The sequence below is a fragment of the Calidris pugnax genome, unplaced genomic scaffold (assembly GCF_001431845.1).
Source record: "Calidris pugnax isolate Ruff unplaced genomic scaffold, ASM143184v1 scaffold231, whole genome shotgun sequence".
Classification (NCBI taxonomy): Eukaryota; Metazoa; Chordata; class Aves; order Charadriiformes; family Scolopacidae; genus Calidris; species Calidris pugnax.
This window is the reverse complement of record NW_015090996.1, coordinates 492,160-510,234: the sequence shown is the minus strand read 5'-3', so window position 1 is coordinate 510,234 and position 18,075 is coordinate 492,160. Positions and strand designations below refer to the sequence as shown.

The window sequence follows — 18,075 nt, the reverse complement described above, 5'->3', positions numbered from 1 at the left end:
CAGATCAGAAGGGTGGGCACCATGTAGAAAGAATATAACTTTTTCATTTTTTACATTCTTGAAATCTGAAAAGAAGCTGAAATACCAAAAACTCTGAGAATGAGTTTGCCTGCTTGTAGCAACACTTCTTTTCCCTTGTCTCAATGAGCAAGCTATTGCTTTGTTTTCCATTCACATTTTAGACATCTACTTCTCCTCTCCCATTCTTCACACAATAATTATTAATTCATCCTCCAATATAATTATGTCTAAAGGTAAAATTGTAGGGTATATATTCAACATTATTTTAAGCTTAAGTATTTCAATATTTGTAAAAAGAGATTCTGCAGTATTAACCTGAAAATGGGAACCTACTACAATAAATATTTTTTCATTCCTTGTTTTTTTATATTTCAAATGGGTTGTATATACAATATCACAATATGTCTGTGTTCTCTGATAATCACGATGAACACATTCATGGAGTTAAGAGTCTTTAGTTGCTTAACACAAAAGTAATTGCATTTGGATGTAAAGATTTTTCATGAAAATCATGTTACTGTTGAGACCAAAAGTATGACTAACCTGAAGGCATGTTGTTTGACTTCAGTGTGGTTTATGAAATACCAATTTTGAAGAAAGCATGATTCCAGATTTTTTTGTGTACCCTCTAGGATTCTGGTCACTGACCAGAGAAATGAGGAGATGCATGGACATCATTGGACGTGTTCAAAGTCACGTTGGACAGGGCTTTGAGCCACCCGATCTTGTGCCCATGGCAAGGGGGTTGGACTAGATGATCTTTGAATATACCTTTAAGGGGGTTGGACTAGATGATCTCTGAAGATACCTTCCAACCCAAAACATTCTATGATTGATTCTGTTACCTAAGTGATAAAGCTAGGAAAGGAAAACTTACTTTTTGACTGCTGTTTTCCAGCTAGATTAACATATAACTGGGTTTGGCTGTCAAATTTCTGAACTATATGATTTATGAACTATATAGGATTTATGAAATTTACAAATTAACACATTTATTGAGATAGAAGGGAAGCAAGAATAGCTTTGTAAGACCAGACATGTTCTTTTTTAAAGCAGGTCATAAGTAGTCATCAGGTAAATGCATAGGGATCTGTTATTTGCTTGTGTGGAAGCGGTACTGGTTTTGTAATTCCTTAAAATTGAAATTTCCTTAATTTAGTGAATTGCATCTAGCGATTTAGTGAATAGTGAATTTAGGGAATAAGCATCTAGCATATTTCAGCAGGTTTTTTTAATTATCATGAAGTATATATTAATCAGAAATATTTATATTCCTACCAATACTTTCAGATCCTTGATTTGCTAAGTATGGATGAAGTGAGAGCCAACTCTGATGTACAAATGCAGGAATGTGGTTTCCGAAAAATTTGTTGGGCATTTCTAAAGGTATTGTAAACATTTAAATGAAGAAACAAAATGTATAAATCTTTTTATTTAATTATCTAAAAGACACTGATGACAGTGGGAAAATATTTTTTAACATTTCCAAGCAACAGAGATGGAAAAACAAATTTTTGTTTGCTTGGTTGTGCTCTTCTTTTCCTCTTCCTTTGCCCCATAAAATTCACAATAAGAAGCTTGACAGTAAAGAATATATATTTTTCAAGAAAGTTTAGAATTTATTAATTATTATTTTTTGTTCATGTAGTACAGAAGGAGGTTTTCTTTGAGGCCTTTCTGTGTGTTCATCAGATTGTCTCTGCAAAGAAAATGACAAATCCACTAATTTGTGTACCTCAGCTATTCTGTAAGGCGAGACTTGAATGTGTCAATTTGGCCTTTGAAAGCTGCCAAGTTTTAATTTGCCTGAGGGTTGTTGATTTGTGCCTACCCCTGTGGGTGGTAGCTCTTGGCAGCCATGGAGCAATCCACAACATGAGAAATTCAGGAGAAGATAATGGAATGGGAGTTTAGGGAAAGGGACCTCCATATCATTCCATACAGAGTCTCTTCTCAGCTCTGCCAAAGCTGAATCTACTGGAATCAGAGGTCTGGTACCCCCTGTGTAGGTAAATAACTGGTGGGAGCTGTGCATCCAGGCATCCAGTACAGCCTACTCCTGAGCAAAGGGAAGGATGACTTACATCATGCTTACTTCATTAGCACTTTTAGGGATAGTGTATTTCTCCAATGGGAAGTGGATTTCAGAGTCTATACTGTAGTTATTTGAGATATGAGAAATAATCAATGACTTTTATTACCTTTATGTTAACATAACACGTTCTTTTCCTCTCATTTAATCTCCTTTCCAGCTTGTAGGTGCAAATGGAGTTCGAAACATTGATGGAAAGCTCCGTCTGCAATTATATTACCCACCTCCAAGGACGAAGTCACATTCAAATGTTGTTGAGGTTTATGATTGGTGGGCAAAATGTCCTAGAAATCGTTACCCGTCAACTTTATACGTAACCGTACGAGGCATAAAACTTCCAGACCATGTAAGTTAAGTATTTAATGTATAATTATATTTGCAAATATACAGAATTTTCGGTAAGAATTAGTAACTAGCTAGAGTGTGTGTATGTTTGTATGCATCTATAAAAGCTCTACTTGTATGCAGTATATAAAATAGCTAGCATATAACTAGCTATAGTAGGAACTTTGCATCTTAGGATATGTGTTCCAAACTCAGCCCTTTGTAGCTGTATTTAAAAAATTGGGCATAGTTTCCCATCTGCAACTTTGCATACTTTGCCATTGACAGTCAGAAAACTTTGAGGGTAGATACTCCTTCTCATTAGGAGAAATGCCATTTTAAGTCACTGGACTAATGCAGATGTGTAAGTTCTGTAAGTGAGAGAAGATGTAAGTCACTTAACTCTGATTTCCTGCACCCTCAAGCTATAATGAATCTTACTTTTTCTCAAATGAAAACTCCTTTAAAGACAGGCTTATGTTGGTATGTGCTGAGATGTGCTTTCAAGATAAATATCAGCATTTATTGTTCTACAATGTCAATACAATATGGTTCTATTAGATTATTTTCCATAAGTATTTGCAGTTGTCATAAGTCTTCTGCTCTCTCTTGATACAATCAAGTGTGATCAGTGGAAGCATGGTGAGATGTGGTGCAAAACCAAGCTGTTCTGTGGGATGCGTTCATATGTTTTGGGGACATTTTTCTAATCTCTATACTAGAATGACATCTGCAGATCTCTTGCTCAGTCAGCTGCTGAGATTGTTAGGAATTCTGGGTGCTTTGCTTGGGCACCTGTGCTTCATCTTTCTGTAAGACTTCTGAGCCCATGGGAGACTTCTCCATGGTCTGAATGTTTAGGTGCTGCCTGTGGTTTGTAGCTGTTTCACAGTCCGGTGTGAAGCTCACATGATGTGGTAAATTTGCATAGTCTTTCTGAGCTGTGCTTGACTTGGATCCATTGACTACTGATATTATTTCATTCTAGTTCTAATAAATGCCAGATTTGCCAAGGCTAGGACTGAGCTCCAGATAAAAGCCATGGCATCATACAGTTTTCTATGCGTAGATTTCTGCTTCCATTTAAGATCTGTTACAGATCCTGCCTTGTCTCCTGCTTCTCCAGAAGGACCCAGATCTCCCATACCTCCTGTGTGGGCTGGTATGAAAATAGATGATAGAAATCATCTATTGATGAAAACAGAAATATGAAAATAGATGTCTTGGATAAAACAGAGCATTGAAGTAGACATCTATGTGTGGACAACTGATTTGAGCTCCTAAATTGCTTTTTACTTGCATAGTAGGTGTCCAACCTCCATTTTTAGTCACAAGAACCCAGATAGTTATTCACCCTGAAGTGGATACCTGTCAACTGTCAACCTGGAGTAAAACAGTAATTTTGTCTGGTATTCAGCTGTGTTTTTAGAGACTTGTTTTAGTGAAACCAATAAGAACTGCAGCTTCTGCTTACTGGCTTCTGTGTCCTCAGCTTAAGGCTTCCCATGTGTTCAACCTTGGTGTAACTTGTAGGTAAGGTTCAGTGAGTGTACTTATAGAAGTTTGGAAAGTCTATACACTTTATCTGCAATAAAATCACAAATGTGGTCAGTCTTTTTTTCTTTACAACACTTGAACACAGTTTGTTCAATATACAACGCCGGTAATACCTTTCAGTACCATGAATGGATTTTGTCTCCAAAGCAGGATTTTGATTTGAAGGTGGTAGGTTAATGTCACTGGAACTATTTGCTTGCTGAAATGCTGTATTTTATACATCACCTTCACCAGGTAGTAGAGTACTAATAATTTTCACTGACTGAGATAGTTAATAAAAACAGAAAAGTATTGATTATTTGAAAAATCTTTGATACTGTCTTTGACACAACTTTGGAAACTCAGGTTACTTTCAGACTTGCTCGGGCTACTTTAAATGAAATTTTTGCTGTGCTGTTTTCATGTATTAAGCTTTTTTTCAATCTCTGTTTTTCAGATGTGAAAATGCGATGCATTTGAAAAGTACCTTTTAATCTTTTCACATATTACACTGTTCGTTTTAAAAAAGTTTTTTTCTGATACTTAGGGTTTTTTGCCTTAAAGGTTGCTCCCTCGTTCCGCTCTATGGTAGCTGTTCAGCAGGAACAAAGTAATGCAGCACTGGGTGAGCTCCAGAGAGAGGGATCTAAAAAATCATGTGAGCCTATTCCAGAGGAGAAGAAGGAGCCAATTAAATGGACAAGACTGCCTGGGCAGGTGAAGTGGTTTTATTTGCTTCTTCAAGAAAAATAATTTGAAGACGTACTGTCTCTTTATAACTTTATTTTTACGATATAAGTAGTATGAAACAAGTCATTAATTAAAGCGAATTAAATAGTACGCAAAATACAAAACATAAGGAACTCTCAGAAATAGTAGAGGATGCTTAGCTTCTTACCAAATATGCATGTTTTAACCATATTTCCCCCAGAACAGTCAGGTATTTTTATCTCCAGAATTTTCTAGGAATTTGAAAGAATAAGGCTATTCTGGTAGTGAAAGTAAGACAGGAAACCAGTTCTCAGATTTCAGCTTGATTGAAATATATTTTCTTGTGGGTTTTTTTTTGTTTGTTTGTTTTTATTCTCAGATAAAGTTTTTCTTTTTTACAGTAGAACAGAATTAGGAAGGAGGAATTATTAAGGAATAAGGAACAGAATTAGGAAGGAGGAATTAGGAATTATTAAGAAGGTTCTTGCTGACTTCATCATTAATCTATTTTTATACTTTTAAATGTCTATGAATCTGTTTATACTAGTTTTTCATTCATAAAGGTAAATCAGGTTTAAGTTAAATAATCACATAACTACTCTGGGTATTTTAATTACCCTTAAACTTTGAATTTTGGTCTGGACAGAAAGCCCTTGGGTGAAAAAGAAGAAATATTGTGGGAGAGAGGAAAGGGGACTGTAATACCTGTGCAATTTTTTAAAAATGTTTCATCTCCAGTTATGTTTAAAAAGAAAATAAAAAAAATTGTGAATTGAGCTACAGATGAGGAATGCTAAAGGTGATTTGGTAGACCAAAGATTTGAGTGCCTGTAGTGAGTCTTCTGAGTTCACGAAAGGTGATTTGGTAGACCAAAGATTTGAGTACCTGTAGTGAGTCTGCCATCATTGTCACAAAAAGTTGTGCTTAGACTCCATAGACAAGCTTGACTTACAGTCTAACTCTACAGCTTATATCATTGATTATAGTCATCATTAAGCACTTCTTTAAATTAAGGAAATTAGTTCCATTTTAAATTTTCTTAGGTGTTTAAACTTGCAATATACAATTGCAAGTAATTATGGGGCAGAAACGAATATACGAACTAGATGTGGCCGAAGTTATACAGCAGAACTGTCTGTGGCTTTAAGGGTGAATTTTTCTTTTAAATTCAGTAATTTACTAGCTTTTATAAATTTGAGGTGTTTAAACTTGCAATATACAATTGCAAGTAATTATGGGGCAGAAACGAATATACGAACTAGATGTGGCCGAAGTTATACAGCAGAACTGTCTGTGGGTTTAAGGTTGAATTTTTCTTTTACATTCAGTAATTGACTAGCTTTTATAAATTTATGCAATACAGGAACTAAGGATGTGTTTTAAGCAGTGGGTAGTTAATGTTCATAACGGTGTCATTCCAATTCTTACCTGAAAAGCCAGGTTTGCCGCATACCGAACAAGCATCTGTTTTCCCTGCGAGGTGGAGATCTGGGCTGTTTCTGCATTCGCTTTTCTCACGATGGGAAGACACTGGCAGCAGCCTGTGCAGGAAGGAATGGCTATCCCATTCTTTGTAAGTTCAAAATATTTATTTTTCTTTTCTTATAAGTCATGTCGTTTGAAATTCAAGGCCAAAAGATGTATTTTTCAGTCGTGTTTTGTAAATTGTCCTATGCATTAAAGAGCGTTGAGGAAAATGCTCTTTCTGTGTTGAAAGGGCTGGAACTGGCTTTTCACACATGGTAATGTGTATACACTTTACTGGTATGAAATCACACTGTCAGCACAGAGGCCTAATGGAATTACTAAATCAGTTTGCAAAAGAAACATAATAATGTTTTCAGTGAAATAGCTTTTCCAGCCTCCACCATGTGCTTTTTGGGTTAGTTTTTCTCATAACCTGGAGCACAAGTCTTATGAGGAGAGGCTGAGGGAGCTGGGGTTATTCAGCCTGGAGAAGAGGAGGCTGAGGGGAGACCTTATTGCTCTCTACAACTCCCTGAAAGGAGGGTGTAGAGAGGTGGGGGTTGGTCTCTTCTCTCAAGTCACAGGCGACAGGACAAGAGGAAATGGCCTCAAGCTACGCCAGGGGAGGTTCAGGCTGGATATTAGGAAAAAAAAATTCACTGGAAGGGTTATCAGACGTTGGAATGGGCTGCCCAGGGAGGTGGTTGAGGCACCATCCCTGGAGGTGTTCAAAAGACAGGTTGATGTAGTGCTGGGAGGTCTGGTTTAGTGATGGTGTTGCTTTGTTTGTTGTGTGGGTGTCTATTTTTGTCAGTTAGGTTGACGGTTGGACAAGATGATCTTTAAGGTCCCTTCCAACCTAGAAGATTCTGTGATTCTGTGATGAAAGTAACATACCTGGAATACTGTCATCTCCAGACTGACTGCTGGAGGCTGCTGTCTTCCACGGTCCAGTTCTGTTCCTTATTAGTCAAATTTGGGGCTGCTTCTTCCCAGTAGCCTCAACTGCATAGTTCTTAAGCCCTGCATAAGAATTTTGAGATTCAGAAAGAACAGCATTTTAAGCGTAGACAAAGTAAATGTTTAAATGCAGTGAAGAGTTGGTCTAGATTTTTATTACACAGCCCCACAAAATTTTCTCTGTGTTAATCTATTCCAAAGATTGGTTGGGTAACTGTCAAATTTAAATTAAAAAAAATAATAATCCTAGTCTGGTTCTAATAATTTAAAGCAAGTCAACTGTTTCTTAAGGGTTAAGATACATGTGACATCCTTAAACCACTAGATGGAAGTATACGCTTGCTGTCTGTGCGTATCTAGCAACTATTTGATCTTGTTCTCTGAAAATGAGAAGATAAAGAACTTAAGTTGACTTATGTTAGCAGAAATTCAGCCCAAGATTAGACTAAACTTTGTACTAATAATTGCATGTAATTGATTGTAAATACTTACAAAATTTTTATTTTTTCATTTAAACTTCACTAGTATATGAAATTCCTTCCGGACAGTTCCTGAGAGAATTTTACGGTCACCTTAACATAGTGTATGATCTTTGCTGGTCAAAAGACAATCAACACCTTCTTACTGCATCCTCTGATGGCACTGTCAGGTCAGTATGATGAAGAGGTTCTGCCAGATAACATCAGAAGCACAAAAGAAAGTGGTCCAGTTTCATTACTTACTTAAAAATGTGCTATAATGTTTTAATTAAAACTTTAATTGCAGTGTGACAGTGTAGAAAATTATAAAAATTAGGATGGAGTTAATCACTTGTGCTGTATTTACTGTATTAGTTTCAGATATATATAGATAATAGAAATATATATAGAGATAATAAAATATAAAGACCAAAGCTTTTCTAAGCTTTCCAACTGTAGTGTCTAAATCTACAGTGCAGCAAAAACGACCCAAAAAACCTCTATCTTTCCAAAATTCATTGAGACAGTTAGAATTTTCTGTCCTTGGAGAAATTGCCATATTATGAATGCATTATTAAGTTTGAACACGAAGCAGGAAATTGAAAATTAAGATTCAAGTTACGTGTATAAATTGGCCGGACTGTACATATATATCTAATTTGTAATTTTTTTTGACACATAGTTAAATAACTCAACTTAATTTGCTGTAAATGTAATTTGATATTATTATTTCTGAGACTGCAAGCATACATGTTTTTCTGTACAGTTTGAAAGTGCTAACATTAAAATACTAATCTGTTCAAGGTTCAAAAGCAGAACTCTCAAAACTGTAGAAAAACACAAAAGTATGGTTGTGATACTGAGCAATTTTATTACAAGCAACTTCATAGGTTTTCATAGGGCTTTTTTTTTCCCCCTTTAGTTCTTTAGATGCCTATCTCTTGTTTCTGTTATGCAACTCAGTAATGCTACAGGCAGTTGCATAATTAAAATGCCAGAATTGTTAAATGGTATATTGTATGTGTGGAACTGTTTTCTTTTTTTTTGCTCCTTATACGTAGGAATAAAAAGAATATTTTAACGGCTTAGCCTATGTCTTTGTTTATTATTTGAAAGCAGATAAAATAAGATTTGTTTATATTGGATTAAATATCTGTTTCAGTCATTTATGCTACCTATAAGAAGCCTCAGTTGTTGAGTTTGTGGCAGCAAGTTGAAACTCTAGTGGTCGGCCTCCTTTTCTGTGTGCTCTGCATAGTCACTGAACGAGCTGTTAGTTCCTGTATTTATTGACCGTTGCCTTAAGCTCCTTAAAAAGTCTCAGTGTAGGCAAGGAGTTTCTGCTTTTTCTCTTCCATTTTGGGGGCATTTTGCCATTGAAACGTGGTAGAATTGAAGCATGAGGCCCAAAAGGCTCCCCATCGCTTTAAAGTCATTATCAGTTTTTTACCTGAATTATGTCTCAGACTGTGTTCTAAGGCAACTTGGAAAAAATTTTGGGAGCTAATGTGAGTCCTTCTTTATATAGTGCTTTGTATGTTATCCTTATGCCTTCCCAAGCTTTAGTCCCACATTATTTGTGTGCAATAAATTAACCTTTATGTTGTTAGAGAAAAACCATTCTAAAAGATAGACTCCTTGCGACCTTTGTATATTAAGTATCAAGTTAATTGCTACACACTAAGAGATTGCAATTTTTTAAGGAACTCAACTCAGAGTATGCTTACAATTCCTCAGTAGCCACCAGAAGTAGTCACCCCACCTGGAAGGGTGGCACTTAAACAATTAAATTCCATATTATAACTGAGTGCTCTCTGAAATGTGCTACCAAAATGTATTTCATGGTCCGGGTACCATTCCATTCTTTATGGACTCATCTTCAGGGAAGGCTCAATAATAAAATATATTAGCATGGAACATAAAAAACACTTCCTAAGAAAAATCTGATCTTACAGCAATGGGTGGTGAAGGAAGGATAGGAAATAGATGAATAGTAAGAACTGAATTTATGTGAAGAAAACATCCTTGAGATCACAATCACAGTGTGGTAGGTAATTGTTCTTTTAAAAGTTTCTGGGGTTTTATTCATATTTAGTGGTCCTGGATGTTCCTCTGTGGGTTTTTTGTTCTACCTTTTGTGTTTTTTTACCTTAAATGAGTGGTACCCCAGAAGATCTTAATAATTTCTCTATAAATCCCGAAAGAAGGAAACAGGTCCATTCTATGGAATTCTTTATGTGTGTTTTTAAATGTGCAAAATACCCATTAAATGTGCAATTAGTCATGAATTTACTTTGAAGACTGAGTGCTATGTAAAGTAGTAAATGTATCTAAATTCTTGTTAGAAAGTACCATATTAAGGGATTAAATGTAGGTGGAACAAAGTGGTAGGGTAAACAGGTGGTGTTAAGCGTTTCTAAGCATTTGACTCTAAAACCACTAGTACAAAACACAGCATCAGTTATATCATATTATATATTCATTCATATTATATATTATATCATTATAGTGGGTGCAATTGCTTTATTCAGTAGATTTCCTAATGTCCTTTCCTTATAGAATGTGGAAAATTGAAACGCAGGCAGCGTCCGCGGTGCGAGTTTTCCCTCATCCTTCATTTGTTTACACCGCAAAGTACCACCCAGTTGCTGACTCCTTGGTGGTGACTGGATGTTACGACTCCGTGATTAGAATCTGGAATGCCAATGTGAAAGAAATCCATGGGCAGCTGCTACGGGAGCTTGATGGGCACAAAAGTTTCATCAACACGCTTTGTTTTGATGCAGAAGGTATGTATTTAGTGTTACTTTCTCAAAAGTCCTCAGTTGGAGATCAGCTTGAGTGTTACTAGTTTGCTTTGTTTCACAGAGTCGATGTGAAACGCTATAATAGGATATTTTGAGCTTTGTTTGCAATTAATGTGTTACTGTGATGCCTTATTTGGACAAATATGAAAAGACATAATCTCTGATATGAATTCAGAGTAATCGGAAGAGGTCAGTGTAGAAAGGACAGGCAAACAAATGTGTAGTGATCAGGCAGCAACAACTGGGCAAATTCTCATCATAGTTTAGTTTCCATTGCCCCTATAACTTGGTTGGCTGATGTGTTGTACGTATTGCAGCAAAAAATAGCAGAATATAAAGCACAGATGCTACTGTTCAGAGGAGACAAACGGATCAGGATGCAGGTGAAAAGCCTAGCAGGTAGTGAAGAGAGGTGAGTTGGAAAAAAGGCAGGTTTGGCTGAAGAAGTAGGTGGAAGAATTATGTACTAACTTAAAAGCAGAAAGTCTGAAACCAGCTTCTAGAGAACTCTCAGAACAGAAGTTCAGAACAGGAGATTGTATGATCAGGACAGTAGCAAAGAAAACTCCACCACATCGTCATTCAACGTTATCAACTCAATATAAAGATAAAGAGATAGCAGTAGCTAGATTGTGAAAGCTTTAATGCTAGAAGGTGATGAGCTTCTTCAGCATTGACAGACAATGAGAAGAACTGAGAGAGAAGGATAGATTTGACCATTCTGAAGAATGATAACTGGGAGATGAACAGCTGAAAGCAAGTGACAGAGCTGTACTGACACATACTAGTGGAGGGTGGGAAGAATTGAAAATGGGTGAATAAATAAGATACTTGGAAGCATTTGACTTTTTCTGGTATTAGTGACATCACTAGTTATGAGGTGGTTCCTCTTTGGAGATATTCACAGGAGTAGGTACTACGAAGAGGAAAGAGTTGCATTTTTATAAAGAATAACTACTTGCGCTTAATTTAAGAACTGTTGGAAAAGGAAAGAGTTGCATTTTTATAAAGAATAACTGCTTGCACTTAATTTAAGAACTGTTGGAAAAGGGTATTTGTTTTTGTTTAAGATGCTCTCAGTGAATGTATAGGAAAGCATTAACCTATCGTGTGAAGCTCATTGAGCCAAAAATGCTCAATTTTTTGCTGGTTCCAGGATATAACTAAAAATGAAAAAACTTAAGTCATATACTGGGGTGATGGATATTCTTTTATGTGCTGAATCCAAATCTATGGTATCAATTTATGTCATGTAGTATGAGCAAAAGAGCAGGCAAGAATTGGTGTTTGCCTGTTCACAAAAATAATAGAAAAAAAGTTGTTTCTTGTTCATACATCCTTTTCTGTATTTGTTCTTTTGTGTGGTATTCTTCTACTTATAAGTCGTTATTGTTTCACAGGGCTCCACATGTTCTCAGGAGATAGCTCAGGACTGATAATAGTTTGGGATACATCTGTCAAAGGAAGTTCTCAACACCTGTTTCAGCACTGGAGGCTTTTATGTGCTGAATCCAAATCTATGGTATGGATTTATGTCATGCAGTATGAGCAAAAAAGCAGGCAAGAGTTGGTGTTTGCCTGTTCACAAAAATAATAGAAAAAAGTTGTTTCTTGTTCATACATCCTTTTCTCTATTTGTTCTTTTGTGTGGTATTCTTCTACTTATAAGTCGTTATTGTTTCACAGGGCTCCACATGTTCTCAGGAGATAGCTCAGGACTGATAATAGTTTGGGATACATCTGTCAAAGGAAGTTCTCAACACCTGTTTCAGCACTGGAGGGTTAATAAGGTATCCAGGTTTCTTAAACCGGCACTGTAATTTTTATGCGAACTGTTCCAAATCTAGTCGTTTGATTTTAATACAAAATTTCTTATCCATTAACTTTTGTTTAACTGAAAAGGTGTATTTTCTTTAAATAACACTACTAAAAAGCTGATAAAACTTTTTTTGTCAGGAAGTGTAGTGATAGGACAAGGGGTAATGGTTTTAAACTGGAAGAGGGGAGATTTAGATTAAATACTAGAAAGAAATTCTTTGCTGTGAGGGTGGTGAGACACTGGAAGAGGTTGCCCAGAGACGCTGTGGCTGCCCCATCCCTGGAGGGGTTCAAGGCCAGGCTGGATGGGGCTTGGAGCAACCTGGTCTGGTGGGAGGGGTCCCTGCCCAGGGCAGGGGGTTGGAACTGGATGATCTTTAAGGTCCCTTCCAACCCAAACCATTCCATGAAAACATGCTGTGATTCACTGAGTTAAAATTCTTTAATCATTTTGCAACTTCAGGTTTTTTTAAGATATATAAAACATGAAAATGCTTGAGGTTTAATAGCATTGTATTAACAGATAAATGCTAATGCATTATCTTTGTTCACCTAGAGACAATAAAATAGATCACAGGCTTCACAAATCACCTTTGTTCATTACCCTAAGAGGCTTAATGTTCAGTCAGCATTTCTGTCATCAGCTGTGCTTCAGAAGTTCAGAGTCAGAGTAGGATCTGCCTTGTGGTAGTGAGAAGTTGATTGCTTGGCATGTAATGCCTTAATGTAGGAACAACCTTTTTCCTTAACCAAAAATGTTAAGAATGAAATGGGCAGAAAAAGAATAATGCAAGAGAAAAGTGAATAATAATGTGTAAAAACATAAATTTTAAACCAAAGTTATTTTGGTTTTATTTTTTCTTTTCTTTATTTTCCTTCTTTCTGTAGGAAATAAGAGAAAATGATATTAAAGGAACACCAATAAATCATTTGGAGGTGCATCCAAATGGAAGGCGTTTGTTAATCCACGCCAAAGACAGTACCCTGAGAATCATGGATCTCAGAATGTAAGTAGATTTTTGGTGACCAGTATTTATTTCCTTTTTGTTTTAAAGTTTACTTGGAGAAATAAAGTGCCATGGAACTATTGAATGTATAGTTGTGGAGATGAAAGATGTCCTAATAATCAAGGATAGCAATACTAGGGTTAGGAAATTGTTTCAAAACACTGCTGCGTTACAGGCTTTTTATGTGATATTGGGTAAGTCTTTTAAACTACAATATCCAAAATAGCTAGATTACTTGGGAGCTCAAGTTGGCATGAAGAAGACATGAGTCTCCTAAAGATTGCATTCACTTCTAAAAATGCAATCTGGGTGTGAAAATAACTTTGAAATTATAACATTTATTTTTGCATTGATTTCTCATTGTTAAGACTCCCAGAGTATTTTGATGATAGAATGAAATGAAGATTGTCATAAGTACTGAAATATGCAGTGATGTAGGTATTATGGTATATTAAGCAGGCACTGAGATATTTTTAAGTTAGTTTTTGACGATTTTCTCATTTTTAGTAGTTGTGAATGTGATTATTCACATTCACATTATTATGTGATTATTAGTAATAAACTACAATGAAAAGCAAGGCAATCACAGAATCACTTGAGTTGCTGAGGGTGGGGAGTGTCCAGTTCAACCCCAATAAGCAAAACATGACAGATGTTATGCAGGGCTTTGTCCAGTTGGGTTTTGAATATCTCAAAGGATGGAGAGTCTGCAGCTTCTGTGAGCAACATGTTCTAGTGTTCCTTCGCCCTCAATGTGAAGGAAACTTGTTCTTAATTTTAAATAGGATTTCCTATATTTCAATTTGTGTCCATTCCCTCTTGTCCTTTCTCTGGGAGAAACTATTGAATGTATAGTTGTGGAGATGAAAGATGTCCTAATAATCAAGGATAGCAATACTAGGGTTAGGAAATTGTTTCAAAACACTGCTGCGTTACAGGCTTTTTATGTGATATTGGGTAAGTCTTTTAAACTACAATATCCAAAATAGCTAGATTACTTGGGAGCTCAAGTTGGCACGAAGGAGAAGACATGAGTCTCCTGAAGATTGCATTCACTTCTAAAAATGCAATCTGGGCGTGAAAATAACTTTGAAATCATAACATTTATTTTTGCATTGATTTCTCATTGTTAAGACTCCCAGAGTATTTTGATGATAGAATGAAATGAAGATTGTCATAAGTACTGAAATATGCAGTGATGTAGGTATTATGGTATATTAAGCAGGCACTGAGATATTTTTAAGTTAGTTTTTGACGATTTTCTCTTTTTTAATAGTTGTGAATATGATTATTTAATAATAAACTACAATGAAAAGCAAGGCAATCACAGAATCACTTGAGTTGCTGAGGGTGGGGAGTGTCCAGTTCAACCCCAATAAGCAAAACATGACAGATGTTATGCAGGGCTTTGTCCAGTTGGGTTTTGAATATCTCAAAGGATGGAGAGTCTGCAGCTTCTGTGAGCAACATGTTCTAGTGTTCCTTCGCCCTCAATGTGAAGGAAACTTGTTCTTAATTTTAAATAGGATTTCCTATATTTCAATTTGTGTCCATTCCCTCTTGTCCTTTCTCTGGGAGAAACTGAGAAGAGTCTTACTCCTATCAGTTATACACATTGATAAGATGCACCTGAGCATTCTCTTCTGGAAAGTAACATTAAAGATATGAACGCTCTTTCTAAATAATCATTTCTAATTTCATGGGTTCCCTTTCTTGCCTTGCCATACAAAAAATCAAAGGTCCCTGGTGTTCTACATGAAATTACATGGGGGAAATAATCTCATTACACTCTCATAGCATGAGAAACTTATTTACTACATATGTATACTCTGAGGAAATCTCTCTTAAATAATATATTGGATTGGATATTTGAACTAGCTGAAAACAGTATAGCGCACTCTTCATCTTTTCCTGTAAATGAGAAATTATAATGAACATGCTAGAAGGGTGAACTGTCCACTCAATTGAAGTCTGAAATCTGTGTATAATAGAGGGAACCTGTAGTTTTTGAAGCAGATAGTGTTCTTCTACCACTACCATTCCTAAAAAGTGCAGGGAGTTTTAATGAGAGAGAGAAAAATGGACATGCATATAAATTTCTAAGAAAGGGTTAATATGGTGTGCCATTTCACAATTATTAAGCCAGTTTATCTGTAGGGACACACCATCTCCTCCTGTGTCCCACACCTTTGGCCATGTATTCCTAGCGTTTCCTTTTCTATCGGCTCTGGAGATCTTTTGATGCGGGGTAAGTCAGATCGGTGAACTGATCCGCCTGAAAATCAGCCTACAAATACAAATGATTAATTTTCATTTTAATCAACTATCTGATCCAGCTCATCTGATAGCTGCCCAAACACTAGAGAAGAAATGAGGGAGAGCCTGGGAAAACGAGGGTGGAGAGGACGACAGCAGCAGGACTGCTGCTTTGACCACAGCCCACAGTTACATTGGCTTAAATCTATCGATAAACCACAGGGTCAGATACCTAGCAGTGATAATTGTACACGTCAGCATTAACTGTTCATTCCCTGCATGAGAAAAGAGGGGGTGGAGGTCACAGATCAACACAATTCACTTTGATTGACAGCTGGTTGTTCTTAACTTTCCTCTTTCAACTTGCTTTTTTGATCTTTTTGGATAATGCTGTTGTCCTGTCACTCAGGTATGTGATCAGGGATTTGGTTTTCCTTCAGAGCTCTCCTTAAGGTTTCATATGCAGGTTAGTTTTACATCTTGCAGAGCTCTTCTACATGACATCTCAAAGATACTATCTGTCTTATTCACGCAGCTCAAACTCTTACTAGGGCTATTATGGTCTTGCACTGTGATCATTTTCTTTCATTTGATGCCTACAAACTGTTTGACAGTAGTTCATTAGTAGGTCATCATTACTATGCTGAGCAGTAGTGTCTCACTGAAAGAAGATTAGAATACCTAAGTAACACAATAATATTAAAAATATTAATGTTAATAGTAAATCAACAACAATGTCTGAAATTTGTTGATTCTCCTGCTGGTTTTCTATCCAAAAAGACATTAGTCTGAAGAGCTAAGGAGAGTTGCTGGATAAATTTAAGCACTACTGGGATGTAATCAAGTTCAGGACACGTAATGAAAACTTCTTTGGTAGAGCTTGGAGTAATAGCGCCAATTTTCCAATTTTTTGCAAAGCCCAGGGCCAAGAAAATGCAAATGACTACATCTATATCCATTCTGCAGATTTGAATGTTTCTATTTTCTACTGAAAGGCAAGGATGTACGCTTTCATCTATAATTTCAGGTGCATTATGAAAGGCAGGGAAAAGAAAAGGCTGCACTCTGCAAAAGGTGGCTGCTTGCTTGTCTTTTTGGGATGCAAGCTGTGTTTTTCTGAGGAACAGAGAAGGGGACTGACAAATAAAAAGTTAGGTTTTTCTATTTTGAAAGTATCTGCTACATTTGCAAACTATTGTTTATCTTTAGCTTGGCTACAAAGAAATACATAGGGGCCACAAATTACAGAGAAAAGATTCACAGCACCTTAACACCGTGTGGTACGTTCCTAATTTCTGGAAGCGAAGATGGAAAGGCTTATGTTTGGAATCCAGAAACAGGTAACTCATTATTTTATGTTCTTAAGCCAAGTTGTTGAGACTGAGGAGGGAAGGGGTTTTGTAAGCTTTATTGAAACACTTTTGATGTGGAATAAAAATTCAGTTAAATCTTGAAGCCTTAGCTCCACCTTTTAAATAGCTATTATTAATCCTAAGATTTAATTCTCTAGAGGAAATGAATAGGCAGAGGTAGCATTTGTAATATCCAGAAGGGATGGAGCACCTTAAGCTCAGCTTTAGAGAAACCAGTCTTTCTGTTGCATTTTTCGGATTTGGGAATTAGGTTTTTGTTGAGAACCCACTTCATCTTTTTCCCAAAGGTGATCAGAGATGGAATATTTTTGGTTTTGGAATATAAGGTTTCTTCATGAATTATTTCCCAAACTAAGTAGTTTCAAAGTAGCTACCAAAATCTTTCTGAAAAAGTATTAAGTAAATTTAAGATAAAGACTCTCATCTTTGTTGTGCAGTGAGGTAAAAGGGACAAAAATAACAGTACAAGGTAGAAGAACACATTGATTTTGATGACATTATGTTTTGTCTCCAATTATGATCTAAGTAATTATTTAAAAATAGACATAAATACTTTAAAACTGGCAGCTAATCAACAGTTCTGTTCTGAATTTCTTTCTACATTTCTAACTGTATTAGCTTACATCCATGCCACTACATAATTTGTCTGAAAACTTTAAAAAAGAATAAAAGTAAAAGGAGGGAGAAAATTTATTAATAGTATGTTTTCACCAAGATCTGACTCTTGCTTATACACTGTACTTGCGTTCATAATGCCACCGGCTGAAGAGCTAATTTTATTTACATTTTTTTTAATAATTTTGTGCTCAACTTTCACTGCTATTGTCAGTATTATATAATTGAAATCCACAAGCAAGATAGCGATCTCTGGCAAAATGCAAGCACAAACAAATCCTGTGGAACGCCACCTCTCCAGAGCTTGCTTATCAGAACAAGAGAACTCAGCTCACCTGGTGCATCCTCTGGGGTTTCCTGCAGCTGTTGCAACAGCACTAACTTTTCTGACTTATTCAATAACCTAAAAGCATGCAGTATTTTTTGTCTTATGCCAAATACTACTTTTCAATCAGGAAATGGACTGAAAAAATAGTTATTTACTGGGGCAGTCACTGCAGTGTAGTAGTACAAGCTTTCACCAACTGTTACTTTGCTGTATCAAATATGTTTCCGTGGTATTAATAAACTTATCTTGCTTCTGTAGGAGATCAGGTGGCCATATATTCTGAACTCTCCTTTACGTCTCC

The 18,075-nt window shown here is 36.2% G+C and overlaps 1 protein-coding gene across 1 annotated transcript in view; it reads left to right on the top strand.

Moving 5' to 3' along the window:
- The window catches only part of AHI1 (Abelson helper integration site 1), a 143,928-nt gene that overhangs the window by 36,043 nt on the left and 89,810 nt on the right, over positions 1-18,075 (top strand). The window contains exons 9-17 of the mRNA XM_014955384.1: positions 1,312-1,407; positions 2,274-2,459; positions 4,538-4,690; positions 6,126-6,258; positions 7,638-7,761; positions 10,130-10,359; positions 12,064-12,167; positions 13,084-13,202; positions 16,668-16,798. Of these exons, the coding sequence (XP_014810870.1) occupies positions 1,312-1,407; positions 2,274-2,459; positions 4,538-4,690; positions 6,126-6,258; positions 7,638-7,761; positions 10,130-10,359; positions 12,064-12,167; positions 13,084-13,202; positions 16,668-16,798 (1,276 nt within the window). The remainder of the gene's footprint in view (positions 1-1,311; positions 1,408-2,273; positions 2,460-4,537; positions 4,691-6,125; positions 6,259-7,637; positions 7,762-10,129; positions 10,360-12,063; positions 12,168-13,083; positions 13,203-16,667; positions 16,799-18,075) is intronic.